Source organism: Venustampulla echinocandica, assembly GCF_003357145.1.
Source record: "Venustampulla echinocandica strain BP 5553 chromosome Unknown scaffold_16, whole genome shotgun sequence".
Taxonomy (NCBI): Eukaryota; Fungi; Ascomycota; class Leotiomycetes; order Helotiales; family Pleuroascaceae; genus Venustampulla; species Venustampulla echinocandica.
The window spans coordinates 382,686-403,978 of NW_022474221.1; the positions used below are offsets into that span (position 1 = coordinate 382,686).

The 21,293-nt window shown below is 48.6% G+C and overlaps 9 protein-coding genes across 9 annotated transcripts; 6 read left to right on the plus strand and 3 right to left on the minus strand.

The window, feature by feature from the left end:
- Positions 1-281: 281 nt before the first annotated feature.
- BP5553_10636 (Uncharacterized protein) lies at positions 282-1,895 on the minus strand (the record flags this gene model as incomplete). Its single annotated transcript, XM_032019259.1, has 1 exon — positions 282-1,895. One exon carries the CDS (start codon positions 1,893-1,895, stop codon positions 282-284), a length of 1,614 nt encoding a protein of 537 aa, XP_031864699.1.
- Positions 1,896-2,493: 598 nt separating this feature from the next.
- On the plus strand, positions 2,494-3,379 carry BP5553_10637 (uncharacterized protein; the record flags this gene model as incomplete). Its single annotated transcript, XM_032019260.1, has 2 exons — positions 2,494-2,819; positions 2,881-3,379. 2 exons carry the CDS (start codon positions 2,494-2,496, stop codon positions 3,377-3,379), a joined length of 825 nt encoding a protein of 274 aa, XP_031864700.1.
- Positions 3,380-5,531: 2,152 nt separating this feature from the next.
- BP5553_10638 (uncharacterized protein) lies at positions 5,532-8,197 on the plus strand (the record flags this gene model as incomplete). The annotated part of the gene is made up of 8 exons (XM_032019261.1): positions 5,532-5,615; positions 5,700-5,776; positions 5,872-6,762; positions 6,814-7,013; positions 7,093-7,207; positions 7,273-7,488; positions 7,538-7,696; positions 7,750-8,197. 8 exons carry the CDS (start codon positions 5,532-5,534, stop codon positions 8,195-8,197), a joined length of 2,190 nt encoding a protein of 729 aa, XP_031864701.1.
- Positions 8,198-8,776: 579 nt separating this feature from the next.
- BP5553_10639 (Uncharacterized protein) lies at positions 8,777-10,438 on the plus strand (the record flags this gene model as incomplete). Its single annotated transcript, XM_032019262.1, has 3 exons — positions 8,777-8,873; positions 8,956-10,118; positions 10,178-10,438. 3 exons carry the CDS (start codon positions 8,777-8,779, stop codon positions 10,436-10,438), a joined length of 1,521 nt encoding a protein of 506 aa, XP_031864702.1.
- Positions 10,439-11,351: 913 nt separating this feature from the next.
- On the minus strand, positions 11,352-13,139 carry BP5553_10640 (Amine oxidase; the record flags this gene model as incomplete). The annotated part of the gene is made up of 1 exon (XM_032019263.1): positions 11,352-13,139. The coding sequence occupies one exon, from the start codon at positions 13,137-13,139 to the stop codon at positions 11,352-11,354; it is 1,788 nt and encodes a 595-aa protein (XP_031864703.1).
- Positions 13,140-13,434: 295 nt separating this feature from the next.
- BP5553_10641 (uncharacterized protein) lies at positions 13,435-15,404 on the plus strand (the record flags this gene model as incomplete). The annotated part of the gene is made up of 2 exons (XM_032019264.1): positions 13,435-13,547; positions 13,604-15,404. 2 exons carry the CDS (start codon positions 13,435-13,437, stop codon positions 15,402-15,404), a joined length of 1,914 nt encoding a protein of 637 aa, XP_031864704.1.
- A 26-nt stretch (positions 15,405-15,430) lies between these two features.
- BP5553_10642 (putative Amidase) lies at positions 15,431-17,218 on the minus strand (the record flags this gene model as incomplete). Its single annotated transcript, XM_032019265.1, has 4 exons — positions 15,431-15,955; positions 16,014-16,087; positions 16,131-16,899; positions 16,958-17,218. 4 exons carry the CDS (start codon positions 17,216-17,218, stop codon positions 15,431-15,433), a joined length of 1,629 nt encoding a protein of 542 aa, XP_031864705.1.
- Positions 17,219-17,587: 369 nt separating this feature from the next.
- On the plus strand, positions 17,588-18,607 carry BP5553_10643 (Uncharacterized protein; the record flags this gene model as incomplete). Its single annotated transcript, XM_032019266.1, has 1 exon — positions 17,588-18,607. The coding sequence occupies one exon, from the start codon at positions 17,588-17,590 to the stop codon at positions 18,605-18,607; it is 1,020 nt and encodes a 339-aa protein (XP_031864706.1).
- A 1,158-nt stretch (positions 18,608-19,765) lies between these two features.
- Positions 19,766-20,881, plus strand: BP5553_10644 (uncharacterized protein; the record flags this gene model as incomplete). Its single annotated transcript, XM_032019267.1, has 3 exons — positions 19,766-20,058; positions 20,201-20,259; positions 20,472-20,881. 3 exons carry the CDS (start codon positions 19,766-19,768, stop codon positions 20,879-20,881), a joined length of 762 nt encoding a protein of 253 aa, XP_031864707.1.
- Positions 20,882-21,293: the final 412 nt, after the last annotated feature.

The following is a 21,293-nucleotide window of genomic DNA, read 5'->3' on the forward strand; positions in this document are numbered from 1 at the left end:
AATTATAAGATAATAGTAGAAGTATAAAGAAGAAAGAAAGGAGAGAAAGAACTGAGAAAAGAAGAAGTCGAGGAAAAGAAGAAAGAGAAAAAGAGTTATTATAATAAAAGAAACAGAGTTTCTTTTATATTATATTCAAAAATAACTTTTCGATTAAATTAGAAATAATAGATAGTTGTAAATAATACTTTCTATTGTCTTCTCTGTATTTACTATAACGACTTCAAAGAAAACTATATTATAACTACTAGATAACTATCGACTCCAAGTAATAATAACTATTAGGCATTATCTACTGGCGACTTAAATCCGCGAAATCCATTATCCATCATACTTTGAACATACTTATAATAGTTGGCTAAACCACCAAAGTAAAACCTCATAGCATACTTCTTCCCTGCCACATTAGAGCCAAAGATCCACGACGCAGTCTCCTTGAACAAACTTCCATCTGCAGCCCTATCACACTCTTGGCCCCATTCCTTCTCAGCTTCTGGCAAAGCTTCAATGACACCTTGGGCACCATCTAACCGGTCCTTCTCTGCGCGCTCTATACAGCGACTTATCAATTCCACATGTGCTTCAATCGCCGGCGGAAGATTGGTGAATGGCCCCTGAGGGCCAGTGATCATGAAGAGATTTGGAAACCCTGGTACAGAAACCCCTAAGTAGCTCGTAGGCCCCTGAGGGTCCCAATGCTCTTTCAGAGTCCGACCACCGCGTCCTTTTATCCGTATTCGATTATAGTTGCCCTCCACGGCGTCGAAGCCAGTAGCGAAGATAATGAGATCCAACTTATGCACAACTCCATCGCTGGTTTGAATACCCTCTTGGGTGATGGCTGTCATTGGCGTGTCCTTCAAGTCCACAATGTCAACATTCTCTCTGTTGAACTGTTCATAGTAACCTCCGTCACACAAAGGTCTTCGTGCATACCAGTCATGGGGAGTCAGTTTCCGTGCCTTTTCAGGGTCTCTCACAACCTGAGATATCTTTTTCCGGATAAATTGACAGGCTGCCTCATTAGCCTCCTTGTTTGTCGAGATGTCACAAAATCCACCAAACATGAATCTAAATCCATTTCCTTGGTTCCAAAGTTCCTCGAATACCAGCTCTCGCTGCTCTGGCGAGCTTTGATGAAACGGGACTGCAGACTCGACAAAGCCAAACCCGCAGATCGAATTCTTGACCTGACAGAGGATATCATCGTAGTTCTCATTGACCCATTTTCTATATTCTGGGCTGACTGGCTTATTACCGCTCGGGACACTGTACTGTGGATGTCGTTGAAAACATGTTAACGACTTGACTCGGCTGGCAATGTCTGTTATAACCTGAACGCCAGTTGAACCACATCCTATGATACCCACACGTTTGCCCGCCAACTGGATGTCTGGTCGCCAGGCTGCTGTATGGCACATTTCACCTTTGAAGGAGTTGAGCCCTGGAATATCCGGATAGTTCGCCTTTGAAAGGAGGCCGAGAGCAGTTACTAGATGCCGAGCCACAAAGGTCTCTCCCGTGCTAACCTCAATGTGCCAGGTTTTGGTGTCTTCGTTCCAGTCGGCAGACAGAAGCTCTGTGTTGAGTTGCATGTTCTTGCGCAAATCATACTTGTCCACGACATGCGTGAGGTACGCCAGGACATCGGGCTGTTTGACATAGTGATGACTCCAGGGGTAAGTCTGCAAATCTTCCTTGTCCCATGAATACCGGTAGACGAAGCTCTCGGTGTCACTCATTGCGCCAGGATAACGGTTCCAGTACCAAGTGCCTCCGACGTCACCTGCCATATCGATGACTTTCACAGATAAACCCATCTCCCGTAGCCGATGTAGCTGGTAGATGCCACCAAACCCAGCCCCGACGATCAAGGCATCAACCGGTCTCTCCATGATTTTGACTGTTGTCTCCTAAATCACCTGCAAAAGAATAAAGATGGTGGCTAGCCAGCAAATAATTTTCTAGCAACGAGATTAGTTCGCTCATCTGCTCTTTTGAACTGCTAAATTCTTGAGCAGAAGCATTTTCGGCGTTTGAAGACAATTCTTGAGTCTCTGCGGCTGATGCCGAGTGACCAGTCGATCGTCCCCGCTGGTTATTCCGTGGAAAGATTGAGGGGCAATGTTCAAGTTGTCTTTCAGAGTCCGGGCCCGTCAAATGCCCCGACTAGCTCAATATCAGGCACTAAGGTACCATTACTGCTGCCGGGGAATTGGGAACAAGCCCAGGACTTTGGTATTTGCGCTAAACCGTGGGATCCGCTAATTCGAATTTCCACGGAATTGTAGTTTCATGCCTAAGGCACCAATTTCCACGGTAAAGCCTGAAGCAGGCAGAGGACTGCAGATACTGTACAAAAGCACATCTCTGGATACAAGCAAAATTTCATCTCTTGCTTGCACCAGTGTATGTATCCCGTGGTTATCCATACCCTTTATTCTTAGAACCGCACTTGGCCTTGTCAGACAGAGCTGCAAAAAAATCAAAAGTATGAAGGAACTTGTCGTTTTGATCACGGGCGGTGCGTCTGGCATCGGGCGAGCTACAGCTCACAAGCTCGCAAGTCGAGGCATATCCGTTGTCCTTGCAGATATGAATCAAGAGCAAGGAACAGCTGTTGCGAATGAGGTTGCGCAGAAATGGAAAGTACGCACCAAGTTTCAGAAACTAGATGTCACCCAGGAGGCTGAAGTCAAGGAGGCGGTGGCAGCAGCCGCAAGCTTGACTGGACGGCTGGATTTTGCTGCAAACTGCGCAGGAGTCTGCGAGTCGGTATGGGATGAGGAGGAAAGCATAACTACGGAATTGTTTGAGAGGTATGAGACAGTTCGACTCTGCTAATGTACTTTCTGGGCTAGCAATAACTGTATCTCCTAGAACGCATGCCGTTAATACACTAGGCCTTTGGCTTTGCCAGAAATACGAGGCGCTACAAATGCGAACGCAAGAACCTCGATCTATATCCTTTACACCTGTCCCGGAACATGAAATCCCAGGACAAAGAGGGGCTATTGCTAATGTAGTGTCGATTTCCGGGCTACATGCTGGAGGGCTGGCTGCATATACCCCGAGCAAATATGCAGCAGCTGCCGTATCGAAGAATGGGGCGAAATTTTATGGTCCAAATGGCATTCGAGTCAATGCTCTCTGCCCCGGCTGGACCATGACCCCCATGATCGAACACAGCATGGGCAAGGAAGGCGCTATAGGGTCTCAGGAGAATCAGGAGTCACCGGTGAACCAGAAAATTTCTCTGAGACGGATGGCCTTTGCTGAAGAGCAGGCTAATGTGCTAAGCTTTCTACTCAGTGATGAAAGCAGCTATATGAATGGTTCATTGATTGTCAATGATGGTGGCTATCATGATATTCGCTAATTGCTTTGGACTGGCTCAGAGGAGGAGTGGCATGGAGAGTAGGTTGATAGTCGATGGTGGTGGGAGCGAAGGTTATGTGTATTAATTAGTTATAATTAGAAATGGACTGCCCTGATTCGACTTCTCGATTATACAGTTTTTTTATGTCGCATTCGATTCTAGTCGGTAGAAGCAAGTGTAGCCAGTAAGCAAGTATAAACCATTCCTCGCTTTTCTATAGTAATTGTATACAAAAGAATAGGGCTATAAGTAATCGCTACTACTAAACTACTTGTAACTGGTTTATAGTTTATTAGCAATATTAACTAAGTTATAAAATTTCTTAGCAATCATATATATTACCAATAATAATAATAATCTAGTATACTATCTTTGTCTTCTTTATTATTAAATTAACTTTAAATTAAAGTTTTAGATTACTTAATCAAATTAATTAACTTGAAAGATTTAAAATAAATGTGAAGATTAATATATACTAAGAACTCAAAAGCTGATATATAAAGCTTATTATTCATTTATTAATTACATTATATAATATATATTGTTATAATTCTAGTTATTTTGTACTATATTCAGTAATACGTCCGTTTCCTTAGCCTAGAGCTTCTTTTGGTCTTCTGTTGCTATGAATAACAGGTGGATTCAACACTTGAATTGGACTGCCAGTAAGGATGTATGGCTTTAATCTGGGATAGTTCTTCTGTCCTTAGATTTAGCCTAAATTGTATGGAAATAAGGACGGCCAATCAACATAGGCATAGCTTTCTCAAGGTATGGGGAGATCTGCACTACTGCTGTGTAGTAAATCCTGGAAGAAGCCATGGCATATTAATTGTCGTGCTGTGGTTGGTCTGATTCCTCTGAGTCTGTTCACTGCCTGGACGCCCTGACAACCCGGCTTCACTGCTCTGGCGCCATGTAGACGCAAAATTATATTGCAAATCTACAAATAGACCGTAATACAAGCAGGGCTAGCAACCTCCCTGCCTCGCTTTCCCCAGTGATCAAGCCTCTTGCCCTGAAACTCACTATTTCCCCCCTGGTTCGAGGGTCGGTCCAAAGTACAACCTTCCCTCATGCCCTCTGCCCTATTTGCTTCTTAAGCCTATATCAACACGCTATTCCGACCGCCTTGTATGCTCCTCCTATAGACTGATGTGCATATATGTCGTATCGAGCCGTAAAAAGGGTGTCTCAAGCCGCCAACCCACCCTGTAGTCTTCATTATACGCTGTGACACCTGATATTAAACCACTTCACGTTGCCTTACTGGGTCTCCCCTCACTGTGAAGTCACCTATGCCTGGCAGGGGTTACTCTCGTTATACCCCTAGCCAGGCAGTACAAGAGAGCCGTTCTCACTCACTAACCAAAGCAGAGCAGCCATCTTTCCTTTTGCTCTCCTGCTTGTTTTGCCGTTCTCAAGTATCCTGCTTTGCTGTATTCTGGAAGCCAAGATCGCCTTGTATCTAGTCTAACTTTTCAATGAGAAGTCGCTAGCTCGCTGCCAGCATAGCCCTAGTGTGTCCTTGGTCGTGTCTCTATAGTAGAGTTTGTCTATAAGCTGTATTCATAGGCTTTGTGGCCAGGAGACAAGGCCCACAGAGGCTACCACAAACAAGTATTGTCGCTCTAGATTTCCATCTACCATCTTGTACACCAATGTTCCCCGGGCCACGTCCCAGTTTGTCCCTTTTCCATGCCTACTGCGCAGATGCCACTACTTAACTGGAGATTCAAATATTATCGATTGACAAGAGCTTTGATTTCGATTCGTAGCTTGGTGAGGTGAGTCTTCCTGGTTCGCGTTCTGAATACCCTCAGATAAAACTCTGTATTACTATGCGCGCAACCACGGTCCCAGCGTGAATCTTCTCGGCTCTATAAACTCTCAAGAGAGGTATGGGTTCCCAATCTGCACCACGGGGAGGTGAGAGTTAGTTGTTGTGGGCCATAAGTGAATGAATGATGAATATCTTATCTTAGCTCGGTAGTTCTCCACTTCCCCACAGCCGACCCGGAATCGTGATTCCTACCCCCGCTTTGCTCCTCTACTTCGCCGACTCCCTCAATACAACCCAAGGTCATCCTCCACTACTACTGTCATGCACAACTACTGCACGTATCTATGCTCCCTCTAGTAGAAGCCCGGGATGTCGCAGAACACGGGAAAATCAATACGCGAAAGGCGATACACCTCCAGAGCTTGTCTAGCATGCCGGAAACGCAAGGTTAAGGTGCGTCTCAGGCTTATATCTGTGCCTCTGAATCTTGCTCCTGCCCAGCTTGCACGTATGATCTGATCTGCTAATGCTCCTTAGTGCAACAATGACAGACCTCGCTGTTCAAACTGTCAGCTTTACAACGTGGACTGCGTCCTTGGTGAGGACCGTCGACGGTAAGTCGGCCGCTTTGCTCCAAAAGTGGACTGGGCTATGCTCGCAAGATTGTACGATGTCCACCATAAATAGCGACTTTTAACTGTTTTTGTAGATTGTCTATGCCCGCCCGCCTCAGTACCAACCTTGCTTCCAAGCCGTCACCGAATAACAGTAGCAATGCCACGGATGAAACTCTGCAGGCTGCAGTGTTGTTACCATCCGACGAGCCCAACTCAGAACCCGACACGCAATTTTTGGGTCACTTCAATCTCGATAACGGCCCACTCGAGGACCAGGAAGCCGCACTTTTCTTCAACAATCCTCCCCTAACCTCCCTTGAGCTGACACAGGACTGGGAGTATTGGTTAGATGTTGGTGACAACGATGATATCTTCAACCCTCCTGACATCGATAAAAACCAGACGGTACCTTATTTCAATCTATCAGCACTTAACCCTACTCAAGACCCCTTGGTTCCAAATTTCAATGGAGATAATGCGACGCCGGGTACATTACCAGCAAGCCTCGATGCTGTCCCGAAGATCTTGAATGAACAGCAACATTCGTCTGCAGAGAGTTTAGAAGAGCTGAACTCCAAAATCCCTAAAGTTCGATCACTCCATATTGCCAATGAAAGACCACTTGTGCTGGATGATGTGGCGAGGCAAATCACCACCCGGCTGGGTCGACTCCAGATTGCGGAAGATGGCCAACCGCGTTATTATGGCGCGACAAGCAATTTACACTTGTTACACAGCGGAACTCGATCACTTATTCAGCCCAACATACGAAACATCGCTACACATGGTGATGCCGCCATTGCTCAGGCTGGCCTGCAGTGGAAAGAGGATCCGACATATGAGAACCTTCTCATCCGTCTCTTCTTCTCATGGCACAATGCCTTGATGTATGTCGTAGACAGGGCAACCTTTCTCAGGGAACGCCAGCGGTTCTATTCGGGACAAAGCACCGACCATTATTCACCTACACTAGAGAATGCGGTGTATGTTGTGAGAAGAACTGATGATATCAAAGACTGACCATGCTCTTACAGCTACACTATTGGGGCAGCGTATACCGACCGCACACATCCTGCGATCAAGGATGCTACAGACGAATTTTTCGGATTTCGAGCCAAGGCACTTTTAGATATTGAGATCGACAGTCCAACTATAGCAACCGCGCAAGCGCTGCTCGTGATGTCTTCACATGAAGCAGCTCATGCCCGTGAATCACGTGGTTGGATTTACTCTGGTATGACCATCTAGGACAAACCCGGCATTTTCGTATTAAATGGTTCTAGGAATGGCGGTGCAAATAATAACAGACCTAGGTCTGCATCTAAATTTAGAGCTGGAACATTCCCGACTGGAAACCCGTGATGGCCACGACGAAGACATCTCCGATCTACGCAGGAACTTGTTCTGGTCTACCAACACAATAGATACGTAAGCAAATGACTTTCTAAATCTCGGAAGAAGTTAACTCAAACTCGAACTAATTGTTTAAGCAGAATGTGGAGTGCCTACAGCGGACGACCGTCGCTGATGAAGCGCCTCGTCAATAATGTTCAGAATCCAGTACCGTGTAGGACATACACATGGGAGTATTATACCGACGAGTACAGCATCATGACCTTTCCGGACGACTTTGATTTTCACGCTGCCGCCTATGTTCATGTATATCTTGCAAAGTTAATGAACATCTTAGCAAGAGTGTCAGAAGTGCTGTATGACTTGTCCCCGCTCCCAGTTAATGGAAATATTAACACTATTCAGGTACTCTGGCGTCCCTGACATTTCAAGCGACATCCAAGCCTTCGTCGCTCAAGCGGATTCAGACTTCCAGGGATGGCTCAATTCCCTTCCTCCAGCGCTGCGTGTAGATTGCTCGCCAAGTTCGTCCACAATACCCTTGCCGGCCGTATTAGAGCTTCAGTAGGTTCTGGCCGGGCTCTACAACCCCAAAATTCTAACATTGGATTTCTCAGTCTCATATTTCAGGAATGCATTATTTTATTGCATCGACCTCTCATTACGCCTGCAGAATCAGCAGCATCACCTATGTCCGAACATCGAGCTGAGGACATAGCGACTGGCTCATCATTCCAAAAATGTGTGAAGTCTGCGCACCACGTCTGCCGCCTCTTGATTCTCTTTAGGAAACGGTACGGCCTTCGCAGGCCACATCACCAAATAGTTCATGTAGCAATGACTGCCAGTCTGATTCATATTTTTCAGTTGTGTATGTTTCCCGCAGATAGTCAAGAGAACAAGGACGCCCAGTCGGATATCATGACCTGTATGCAGGCATTAGGAGAGATGGGACAGACCTATAAGAGTGCGTCCCGGGCTCTCGATGTGGTCACATCTCTTAGGCAGAGTTGGCAGCATGATACATTTGTAGGAGATCGGTTTAAGAGGGCAAGGCTACACTGATCGATTATAGCGAGGTCGGGGTAATGAACGTAGGTGTCCATACCGTGTGAGGTGTTACCAATGGGGCGAATAGGGTCCACACAGTATGATGCCGAGTCTTCGGAAGCCCTCACAAAATTGGTTTGTCTGAGAATTTTTCGAAGATTGCACTCATGGGAGGTAAGATTAATAGTCGGGAATTCACCGACACAAGACATCCTAGAATTAAGTAGTTAGATCTATAGGGTCATAGCCAACTTGCGCCTTGTTCATTCTGTAATACGTAAATAGCAGTGTGCCATGACCGTTAACCCTACTCCACGAGAGATTCTGGACAAATCTCATTTTCCGTTCGCCCCCATCCTCCAATGGCAACTCCGAATTGTTCCGCGCAATTTCTAGTCTCCGATTTCCTAAACTAGTCCTAAAAAACTCGGACGAACTTGGCTTTACTCTACGTGCTATGAGTTCCGTGGAATAACATAATCAGCACCCACAGTGCTCAAAACGATTGCAATAACCAAATATATCTGCCACACTACTGTCAGTCAGAGAGATAGGCTGGACAAATTCTTCTTTCATCGTCTCGCTGCTCCAACCATGAGTTCCTTCAATCGAGGTTTCGCTTCCACTCTCAACGGGTTCTGGCTTCAGGCCGGCATAACACTGTGTTCCGCGTGGGCCTTCACTCTCTTCGGTATGCCCCTCGCAATTGTACTGTCTTCGATCTTCATCATAGATCTGCAGTAGTACAATACTGATATAGCCGAGATAAACAGGTTATGACCAGGGTGTCCTCGGGGGCTTAATTTCGCTGCCGGTATTTCTTCGCGACAATGGCATTAACCCAGACGATACCGATCTACAGGGAACCATTGTCGCCATCTATGATATTGGGTGTCTAGTCGGCTGCATCATTTGTGGCTTCTGTGGCCAGAAGCTTGGACGCCGCACCTTCATCGTTATCGGCGGCGCCCTCCTGGCGGTTGGAGCCGGTCTTCAGGCTGGCGCACATGGGACAAGCTACCTCATTGCTGGCCGCGTTATCGGTGGCATTGGGAATGGCATTGAGACCACTATGGTTCCAATTTGGGTCGCTGAAACTTCCAAGGCAGGTAGCCGAGGCGCCCTGATCGCTACGCAATTGACTATCGTTATCCTCGGCCTGACAATTGCCTACTGGTTCGACTATGGCATGATTAACAACCACCCTGACACATCAATTGTATGGAGGCTCCCGTTGGCCTTCCAGGTCGTCTTTATAGCGCTGACCTGGATGCTCATCTTTCTGCTACCAGAGAGTCCACGGTATCTCTATTCTCAGAACCACCATGACGATGCCGACGATGTCATGGCCCGCATCTACGATGTGCCTCTCGACGACCCGTCGGTGGCCAGTCACCGGCAAAATGTCCTGGGAGCCTTGGAGGCCGAGAAAGAGATGAAATTCAGCTTCTCAAATATGTTCTTTGACAAATCCCCCGTCAATACTTCTTGGCGTCTCTGGCTTGGTGTGCTCGTCCAATTCTTCCAACAAATGGACGGAAATAACATTGTCTCTTACTATGCCACCTACTTGTTTATTCATAGCTGCGGCATGTCACAGAGTCAGGCATCCATTACGTCTGGGGGTGTGACTCTACTTTTCCTAGGAGGTACTGCCACTACTATCTACACGGTCGAGCGATGGGGTCGCCGGCCAGTCTTGTTATATGGTGCTATGCTATGCTCACTATGGATGATTCTCTACACCATCGGATTGGCTGTGAACACCGGCCCTTCCCTAAAATTAGCCGTAGTATCAATTTTCCTTTTTGAGTTCTGCTTTGGTGCTTCCTGGTGCGGTTTACCTTGGATTTACGTGCCTGAGATTGCCCCACTCCATGTCAGGCATATTGGTACTTCAATGGCCGTGTTCACTCAATGGTTTATTACATTCATTGTAAGTTCATGCAACGGCTTTGGCGAAATCCCTAAGATTTTCGAACTAATTAGAATCAGATTGTCAAGTTTGGCCCAACGGGCATCTCAGATATTGGTTGGAGGTTCTACCTCCTGTTCTGTGTCTTCAATGTGTTAGCCATCCCCTTTGTCTATTTTTGCGTCAAGGAGACCAAGGGACTTAGCTTGGAGGAAATCGACTTGCTGTTTGCTAAGAAGGAATATAGACACGTGCTGGAGGCAAGAATGCGTGGTGATGGGTCAAGCAGAGATGGAAAGGAGGAAATAGAGATGGTAGAGGAGGTCGATATAAAGACTTGATTGCGATAGACGGATATACTACATTATATCGTATTCCTTCATCGGCTGACTTATTTTATTAGTTGATTCATAGTCCTATTTAGAATATAATTTATTCTAATTATATTAGTAATTGAAGATATTATTTCTAAAACGTAATACTACTATTATAAAGTCTACGTGTGAACTTCTAACAGAGTGAATATAAGTCGTGGCGGGCAGCTGACTGTATGTGATGTTTTACGCAGAACGGGTATCAAGAGCAAGTATAAAAGCGCCGGGGACAGGTAGTTGATTTGAAGTTGAGACTCATTCCCGGTGGTCGGAGAAGTCGCCTATTCAAACTTGAAATTTCCTGCATCGGGAATGGCAACATCAAGGCGGTCAAGAGCTTGCGTTCGGTGGCTAAATCCAACAACGGAATAGAACGATTCCAGGTCTAGTTCCCAAACATCTACAAGGATTTTAGATGGGGGGCGGATCGAGCAGTAGCTAGATGTAGGCAACTCATGAAAGATCAAACATATAACTTACTTCACTCTTTATATATATTCCAATTTGTCGGCTGAATACTTAGCAATGAGACTGAATGTGTTGGTCCGATGATATTTCGGCCGAATTTGTTAAAGTAAGCGACGCTATTAATTGATTTTTCTTTCTTGAGAACGCTCGTGAAATACAGGAGCTAGTTGCAGAGAAGGAAGGACCTTGAGAGTTGGTCTCTATAACTGAAAGTCCAATGTGAAGTCTGGCATGAGAACTAGAGCATAGCACATGGAGGCCAAGAGTATGATCACACCTCTTACCACTATAAGTGCGAGCAAGCATACCTCGTTGAAATATGCTCTTTATTTGAAAGCCTCGATGTTATGACTAAATTACTTTGCCCTTCGGCTGTTGGCTTCATTCTTGGCTAAATTTTAGGATAGGTGTATCACAATTTAGGATTCCCTAAGGTCTGGATGACTTCTCTCGCCCCCCTCGCGCCTGAACGAACTGCCCCGTCCATATACCCCTTCCACTCATAAGAGGTCTCCGTACCTACGAAATGAACTTTGCCGTGGGAACTGCGCAACGCAGATTCGAATTGGGTCATTAGGCCGGGTGGCGATGCAGGACAAGGACATCCTTGAGCCCACAGATCCTTTGACCACTCCCACTCCTCGATTCCGAGAGGCTCTGGAGTCACCATCCCGGCCCCAATGGTCGATTTAATGTGTTCGACTACCACCTTAAATCGGTCGGATTGTTGGAGCTTGGAGTGCTCGAGTCCTGGCTCCCCCGCGCAGAAGCAGGTCAGCGAGAACTGTCCGGACCCATCAACGCTCGTATCGCGAGAAACGGCTACGGGGCCCTTGAAGGATTGGAGCATGCCACACAGGTTCTTTTGACGCCACCATGGGTATCCATATCGGAGGATGACTTTGTTGATATATCCGAGCTTGTTCTGCTGGCTCAGCTCCAGCTTTGCGGCGGGAAGAGGGGGTTGAAATGCGATATCTTTGTATAGAGGCGTCGGGACCGAGACTATCACGCGTTTGGCGAGATAACTGCCTTTTCCAGCAGTGACATACACGCCGTCGATGTTTTGTTGTATAATGCGCACAGGGGAGTTGAGATGGACAGAGCCCGACTTCAAGAGCCCTGCTAGCCCGATGGAAATGCTCTGAGTGCCTTTTACCAGGCGCCGATACTGCCCTCCGTTCTTCTGATCGGAGCGCGTCTGCACCAGTCCACCTCCGCTTTTGCAGTAGTCGAGAAAGAACAATGCGCTCACATCCCGCGGCTCGAGGCCCAGCATGACTCTTGTCCATATCGCCACAGATGCAAGGGCAGTCTTGCCTCCTCCTTGGGAAGTCGCCCACTCCTCGAGCGTTATCTTGTCCAGATCTCCACCCGTGCGGACAGGATCACGAATATCGATAGCCTGACATGCCTCTTCTGTCTTTTCGCGGATAGCAAGCACGTCTTGAGCACCGTTTGGCTCGGCGAGGGCCTGCGGTTGGCCCCCGTATAGGAAGTGAGAGAGATCTCCATTGATATCTTGCTGGACGATATTCCCGTCGGTATTTTGAACAACCGTTTCCAGGCCTAAAGCCTGAACAAGCCCAAAGATCTCGGACTGGTTCGTGTCATTGATCCATGCAGCGCCAAGTTCGACCGTCCTCCCCGCCCCATCACTCTGATCAACGGACCACGTTTTGCCGCCCACCCGATCTCGCGCCTCTACCACCGCGCATGAATAACCAGCCCTTTGCACATCATAAGCTGCCTTGAGACCGCTCAGTCCTGCACCAACGACAACCACATCTACCTTCTCCAGTTCTCGCTGAGGCACGGCAAGATACGCCTCGACTTCAAAGAGAAACTCTGGCTTCGCTAGCTTGGGAATAGGGACCAACGATGTCGCAGGACGATGGCCCTTGAGGAAGGCTAGGAGAGGCTTGACATGTGGTCGATTTTTATGGTCGTAGTCCACGATGTAATACACCAGTTTAAGGATGTCGGTAACTGACGCACCAGCCGCGTCGATACAACGCTGCAGGTTGGCAAATGCGAGAGCTATCTGGTCGTCTAGATTATTAGGTACAACGCCATTGACATCGGCGCCGACCTGACCCGAGGTAGCGACAAAGCGGGCCGGGCCGGCCGAGGAGGTGACGTGGGAGAAAGTTGGGCGGGTTTCAAAGAGGCCATGGGGGTCGATAGTGATTGCGGGCATTGTACTTGCTTTCGATGAGATGACCCCTATTTTATCTTTTCCTTGTCTTGTCCTTTGCAGAGAGCGGTCCAGGCACACCTGGTATCTTGAATACTTGTATATATAGATACAGCATCTGCGCTGACGGCTAGCGCCAGCGCCGCCGGAACTCGCCCATTGTCATCGAGTTCCGATATTCGAGTTCCGAGGGATACAAACATTGATATGTCATCGGCGGAGCTTGAGTTCCTACATTGCGTTGCAGTGTTGCACGTCTGCGATCTCCAGGGATCTCTTCACTTGGCAACCAGCCAAAATGCCCCGCCAGCAGATGCACTCGTGCGATGTCTGTCGCCGCAGGAAGATCCGCTGCGACTCCGTCCACCAGGCAACATGCAGTGCCTGTATCAAGGCTAAAATCGATTGCAAGTAAGTGTTGAGTTCCGTCATCACCTGTCATTTGATCAGCACTCACACCGCGTCAGGTTTACTTTCGGCTGGAGACGAATACCTCGACCTCGTCAAGATGTGTCGTACTCCCAGCCCACCGTTGGGCAGCCCTCTTCCCCGCCCTGGCTTCGATCCAGGGCCAACTCGCGGCCGGTGGTAGAGCCGACGAGTATCTCTCATCAGGGTGTGTCGTACTCCCAGTCCCCCGTTGGGCAACCCTCTTCCTCGCCCAGGCTTCGATCCAGGGCAAACTCCCCACCGGTGGTAGAGCCGACGAATATCTCTCATCAGTCTGAAGTGGCCTTGTCTCTAGAAATTGCAGAGAATGGCCTCTTCCGCTTCTTTAAAGATGGCATCTCTCGTGACTCGTGGAGCGCGTTTGATGATCAGGACCAGATGCGTGTTGTCTACGTGGGCACTAATATCTCCAATATGTCACATCTGGTCCAACTGGATAGGCCGAACCCCTTTTTCCTGATCTATCCCTACCCACAGATTAGACCGCTACCGTCGGCGTCGCAGAACGATGCCCATGACGCCCTACAAGACATCAACTCGTTTCCGGCAAAAGAGATCCGGGATGAATTCATCGACGCATTCTTTGCAAAGATAAATTCTTACTTCCCCGTTGTAGACGAGGCAAATTTCCGGGCTCGCTATAGCAACCCGGGAAGCAGGCCATCACTTCTCCTCCTACATGTAATCCTTTTGGCAGGCGCACACGTCTCGTCACACCCGAGAGCCATCCACGCACGACACTTTATCAAGGCGGTGCTCTTCCGTCGCGCCAAATCTGTCTTTAATATGCGCCTTGAGACCGACAGAGTTAACCTTGTGCAAGCCGCCCTACTATTTACTTGGTACCTACAGAACGGCGACACAGCCAGTGCAAATAGCTACTTCTGGCTGGGTGTGGGATGCCGGATCGCCTTCGGCATCGGAATGCATCGCAACTTGCTAACCGATCCTCCAGGCCCGGGCCGGATGCCGATGTCTGACCGGCGGTGCTGGCGTCGTGTTTGGTGGACGCTCTTCACCGCCGAAGTATTGTCTGCGCTGGAGCATGGCCGACCCTGTATGATCCGGCATGACGATTTCGATCAGGCTCCATTATCGATGGAGGACTTCCGAGAAGTAGACGGCGAGATCAACCCCCGGATCGATGTCGAGTACTGCATGCGCAATGTTGAATTGTGTCATATCGCCCTGGAAGTAATCGGCCTCAGTGCTCCTCGGGCTGACCCATCTAGCATGGATAAACGCATAGCACTACTACACGCCCGTCTAGCAACGTGGAAACTAACTATGAATACGGATACGGGTTTCAGCGCTTTAAATATCCGTCTTCACTACCACACTATAGTGATTCATCTCTCCCGAATCCTCGCCACAGACGAGGAGTCTCGCCAAGTGGCGACCAGTGCTACCAGAGCCATCATCTCTATCTTTGAGTCGCTCCAGACAAGTAACCTGATATCGCGATGCCAATTCACGGCCGCCACGGCGCTTACTGCCGCAGCCATCCAGATCACAATGGAGATCCAGCAGGCCCTGACTACAGCTTCACCGATTGTTGTCGTAAATGACCTGGATCTACTGAACCGGGTGTGCGTCGTGGCAGGGCACCTATCAAAGTACTGGCCAACCGTGGAGGGAGTACGTAAGGTATTCCAGGGGTTAGTTGATAGGTTCTCGGCAGTATTGAGGGCACATGAAGATGTACCAATTGATACGGAGCATGTCAATTGGGCAGATATCCTAGGAGATGATGCATGGCTTGAGTGTGATGAGATGAATCAGTGGCAGAGTGTTTTGGACTGTGGATATGAATTATGAGATGAATATAATGTAGATCTATAGGACTAAGAGTTACATATTTCATCCACCCTCTCCGTGACATCGATCAATTCTTCGTCGGTATACGGGGGCCGCACAATCTGGATACATACAGGTTGGTTACCCCAAAGCACTGGGTCGTAGACCTCCCAATTCATTTTGTCAAACACATTCTCCTTGGGAACATACTTGAAATCCTTGGCATCTATCACGGGATCGATCTTGAATCCCTTCAGCGGTAGAATCGTGCTAGGATAGTCCAACACGTTCCACAGCGAGAAATATCCCCACCACACAGGAAAGTCGTGGGGGAATCCAGCCGATGGAGCACAAGGACAGATCAAAGCATCAATGTTGGCAGCTTTCCATGCCTCGAAGAATTGTCGCTTGTTCTCAGCTTGCTTGGCGTTGAGTTGGAAGAGTTCAGGGACTGTAAGTGGTTTGATATCGAATGTATCGAGATACCAAGAGAAGTTGGACATTAGAGGCTCGCCCGTGGAAGCGGCCACTGCTTTTACTTCTGCCGCGCCAGTTTGAAAGTATAGCCTCCACTACCGTAGGTCAGAAATAAGGTCTCCCAACGCCTTGGGGGTTAAGCTATGGACTGACCGTTGTCAAAGCTACGTCCCACGCATCAAAAGGGAGCTCGAATTCTACGACTGCAGTTGTTGGTGAGAAGAGGTCTAAAAACTAAAGTTAAGTAAATAAAGGTGTAGATATGCATACCTTCATGCCCTGCTCGTTTCAATGATGCCGCGGTTTCATCTAATGCCCTGAGAATCGGCGGTTGAGGTTTCACCACTCCGTCATACTTAAGCAACCCAAATCTCAGCTTCTCCTTCACCTTGACCTCTCTCCACGGCATTGGTACCGCAGTTGACTCGTATCCAATGTACTCAAAATGCGACAGTAGTAGCTTTGTCACTAATTTTATGTCCGCCACACTATGACACACTGGCCCCGACGACACTTTTATAGAAACCTGTCCCGGAGCGGTGGTGACAAGACCATTCTTTGGAATCCTTTCTGCCGTTGGCCGAATACCATAGAGACCGTTAAAGGTCGCGGGGGCACGAATGCTACCCCCGATATCTGTAGAGGCACAAAATGGGGATCCGCGCATCCCGACCAAGCTCCCATCGCCGCCAGAAGAGCCACCGGCCGAAAACCCGGTATTATAGGGATTTAGTGTACGGCCCCAAAGATTGCTGACTGTTTGAAGCATCATACCAGTTTGGGGCATAGTGGTTCTCGCGAAGGGGATGGCCCCACATTTCTTGAACAGTTGCACAATTGATGCATCGGTCAAGGCTATCTTGGAGTGCCAGGCAACGTATCCGAGCGTTGTGGCATGGCCTTTCATCTGATAATAGTCCTTGACCGCAAATGGAAGTCCATGCAATGGCCCGACAGGCCCGCTTTTGGCGAATATCTCGTCCAATTCAGCGGCCCTGGCAATGGCTTCCTCATAGATGTAAGCCGTGAGGCAGTTGATCTACGAGGGTGCAAGATGAATTAGCGGGTTATGAGTTAAGATTTATCGAGGCACGTACACATTGGTGGGCAATGGCAGCCCGTGCACAAAAGGCTTCTGTGACTTCTACTGAAGTCAAAGATCCGGAATGAAGCTCAGAGAGCAGCTCGGTGGCGCTCTTCTCGGTGATCAGTAGCTGCTGAGGTGTCATCAGCCCACAGCTTCGTGGTATATGACGAACATCCGTGCCCTCTGGTCGTCCTTGGAGGCGCCATTTCGATGGTATCGCTTCAAGCACAGCAGACTGACACGAGGAAGCAATAGATTGAAAGGACTCCATCATCAAAAGGTAATGTGAGTTGAAGCAGAAGGGAATGTGAATATGAGTATCCGCGAGGATGGACAAGTTCTAATTAATAGCACGACGGAATTGTACCGGACTGTCTTGCCGTAGAAGCCTCTAGTTCCGAGCGGCGAGGATGAACAAAGTTCTAACTAATAGCACGATGGAATTCGGATCAGCGGACGATCTTATCCCAGAAGCCTCGAGTTCCGAGGAGCGGGGATAAACAGGTCCTAATTAATAGCCCGACCGGATTCAGACATACCGGACTGTCGTATCACAGAAGTCTCGAGTTCCGAGCAAGTAGATAAAGGCTGGCGAGCCATCAAAGTGGGATGTTTGGAAGTGGGAGATCAAGTACTCAGCATGGACAACCAACAAAGCCTTCCTTGGGATCCTAACAGCACCATATTTCCTCTCAGAAAAGAGCTTCCCCAACTCCTTCATGCACCGAAAGACGCTGCCTGGATCTGGGGGCCCGATGACAACCTCGGCCGTCTAAATCTATTGACTCCAGCCCGCGTGGCTAAGGCTGCTACCGAAATTGTCACTGGCGATAGTGCACGCGTTGACCTGCCCCTTAATTTGCCTCTACAGCCAAGCTGGGGGCGCGAACGCTTTGAACACACCATCAAAGTGGTCGATGGTGGGGCTGGACATGACGATCTCTATGCCCTGAACACCCAGTCCGGCACCCAGTGGGATGGATTTCGACATGTCGCGCATATGCCGGCCAAAGTCTATTACAATAACACGACCGCTGAAGACATTACCGGCCCGGCATCTACCCCTGATAAGTGTGGCATCCACCACTGGGCGCGACGCGGTATGGTCGGTCGAGGAATCTTACTCGACTATCGAACCTACGCAGAAGGTCAGGGTCAGGTCTATGATTCTGCTAGCGGGCATGGCATCACTTTAACAGAGTTGGCGGCATGTGGGAGATCCCAGGGGCTGGATATCCGCCCTGAGAGCCAGGGTGGTGATATCCACGTAGGAGATTTCCTCTTCGTCCGCTCAGGTTGGGTCCAGGACTACTATGCACGCTCGGAAGAGGAAAACACCGCCATCGGTTTGCGTGAGAATCCCGCCTGGGCCGGGGTGATCCAAGGCGAGGACATGCTGGACTGGCTGCACGATTGCTATTTTGCAGCTGTGGCGGGTGATGCGCCAGCTTTTGAGCGATGGCCCTCGCCGCCAGGGACACGAAAAATGCATGAGTATCTGTTGCCGTTATGGGGAGTTCCGATTGGGGAGATGTTAGACTTAGAGGGCGTTAGTTCTCTAGTAAAGAAACATCGACGATCGACTTTTTTCTTTAGCTCGGCCCCAGCCAACTGTCCAGGCGGAGTTGGAAGTCATGTCAATGGCACAGCAATATTCTAAATCATATAATAGTGTTTTCGAATATTATAATTTTGTAGAAGAGTCTCTTTGTATTTCGGTTAGCACAGCGTAAAGCTTGCACTGTGAAAAGTTGACCTATACACGTTGTGAACATATAAAATAATATTTATTACATATTAGTTTCGTTACTACAGTAACCGGTCCAAGTACTGTATTTAAAGATGCCTAGAGTCATATTTTAATTTCCGTTGCTGATTGACCTGAATGCTAGAACAAGGTCTCGGTGCCGAGATAGGAGTCGTGGAAGAGATAGGAGCAGATACAGGGGTCAAGACTGCAAAGCTAGGAGCAGGAGCCGTAGCGTGTACAGCAGGCGCGATAATAATAGTCCGGGGGATAAAGGTAGAAGTCGGGAGAGGGAAAAGGACAAAGATAAAAACCAACGCCATGATAGAGATAGTGGGAGGGAAAGGACAGAGATAGAGATAGGGAGGGGAGGGATAGAGATAGGGAGGGGGAAGTGTTCGTAACTATGACAAGAAGCGGGGCCGGAAGTAGCTCTATATCTTTATTAGACCGATTGAGTAGGTTAACCACTCTTGCAGCCTATTATATGAGGGCGCACTATCGACCCCTTTTCATGATATCGAATATCGAATATCGAACCGAGGTTTGATAGGTTGGTGTCTCTAGTAAACACGCGTCGCTAATAACCGACATCGAGATCCGAAAGCTTGTCTCGGAACTCGTTCGTGCAACAATGCGGGGAAGCTGCACAGACTCCGTATATGCTTGCTTGACTGTGCACTGCTACTACATATAAAAACTAGTAGAATATGAGATGGGGTGGTCCCCCATAGATATCTCTCATATGACAATTGTTTACTACCCGGAACATCATGACTCAACTTCCTTTTTTGCGGCTAAACAAGTCAGTAAGAACTGTGAGACGAGTTCCCGTGGATATTAGACTGACCCTCGAAGCCCTTTCGTCCAGAATCTCATAGTAGCAGGATGTCTCTTCTGCAATCCAGGTCTGTACCTGGCAATCGCCGTATGTGAACCATATATGTTTCCCCCTCTAGCCCGGCCCCCATTTCTCCGTTTTTACCACGCTTTGAGGTACATCACTTTAACTTACTGTCTATCTTTGTATAGCTCCTGGGCGCTGGCGGTGGCCGGCCATCCTCCATCACCATGGCCAATATCAGTAACAGTGCTCTGTACGGGGTGTTCACCTTCTCTGCCCTGTTTGCGGGAACACTGCTGAATGTCCTCGGCCCTCGTTTGACCATGATGCTCGGGATTACTGGTTACCCGCTCTATATCGGCGCCATGTGGTATTTTGACCTGTACGGTAATCTTGGGTACCCTGTCTTCGCCGGTGCCTACCTCGGTCTCACTGGCGGCTGTCTCTGGACAACGGCTGCATACGTCTCCAATGCCTACGCCGAGGAGAAAGACAAGGGATTCTGGCGTGCTATCCAGTGGTGCGGAAACATCTGTTGATTAATGGGACCCAAATTGGTACACTTAATACAGGTAATTGATTGGTCAGAATGGGTCATGGAATGGGGTAATTGAATTGATTAAAAATCCTAATACTATGGGGTGAAAACCTCACATATATAGGCAAATGAATGTATGGGGTCAGGTGATCAATCAGGTGACTCAAGGAAATAATACCGATGGTATCCGAATGGCTTCCCAGGGCCTCCGTCATCATGTGCCATACTAATTAGTATGGGATGCGATGATATCCGTGTATTCGGCTCATCGCGAGTACACATATCTCATTTCTCCTTTGTGGTGGAGAAATGCCAAGTGGGGTGCCTAAGTGGCTTGACCAGCCGGCCAGGGGAACTCCCATAACTCCCATATTCTAACAACATCTCTGGTGCAGCCATCGGCGCCAGCGTTGCTCTCGGCGTCAGCTGGAACGCTTCCTCCGCCAGCGTCCCGCACGCTGTCTACATTATCTTTATCGTCATTCAGTGTACATCGGTTGCTCTGGCTCTCCTCCTTCTGCCCGCCGAAAAGATACGCCGAGCCGACGGTACTGCCCTCGCCGTATTCAAGCCCATCTCTGTTTGGGAGTCGCTGCGTATCTCCGCCTCCCTGTTCTATGATTGGCGTATCCTGCTCATGATTCCTACCTTTTTCGCCGGTGAAATGTTCTTCCCCTTCCAGTCCTCTATGAATGCGTACGCCTTCAACCTCCGCACCCAGACCCTAACCCGCCGCCCGATGGAGGCTGGGGCGAATTCGGCCTCCCGCGCCCGTGCCCCCGCCCGGCGCTGGAGGTTGAGGTAAAAAGCGCCTTTACTCTACACAGCGAGGGGCCAAAAGGATGAGCAGGGCCGCATTGCAAAGCGCTTGCCGGGGGCAGTAGAAGCTGTCACACAAACGTTCGCGAATTGTTTGCAGGGCGCGTGTTATCTAGGCTCAAAGAGTGTAGCGCACAGGCTTGGAAGTTGAAGTTAAGAGAATCGTGCACGGGCTTGGAGGTTGAAGTAAAGTGCCTGATTTGCAGGCTTTGTGGCTTTGCCAATTAGGACATCGGAGGGAAGATCTAGAGGGATATCTGTATAAAACTAGAACAAGTTCTTCAAAACTTCTAAAAACAATTGAGGGTTAGGGTTAGGGTTAGGGTTAGGGTTTTTTAGGGTTAGGGTTAGGGTTAGGGTTAGGGTTAGGGTTAGGGTTAGGGTTAGGGTTAGGGTTA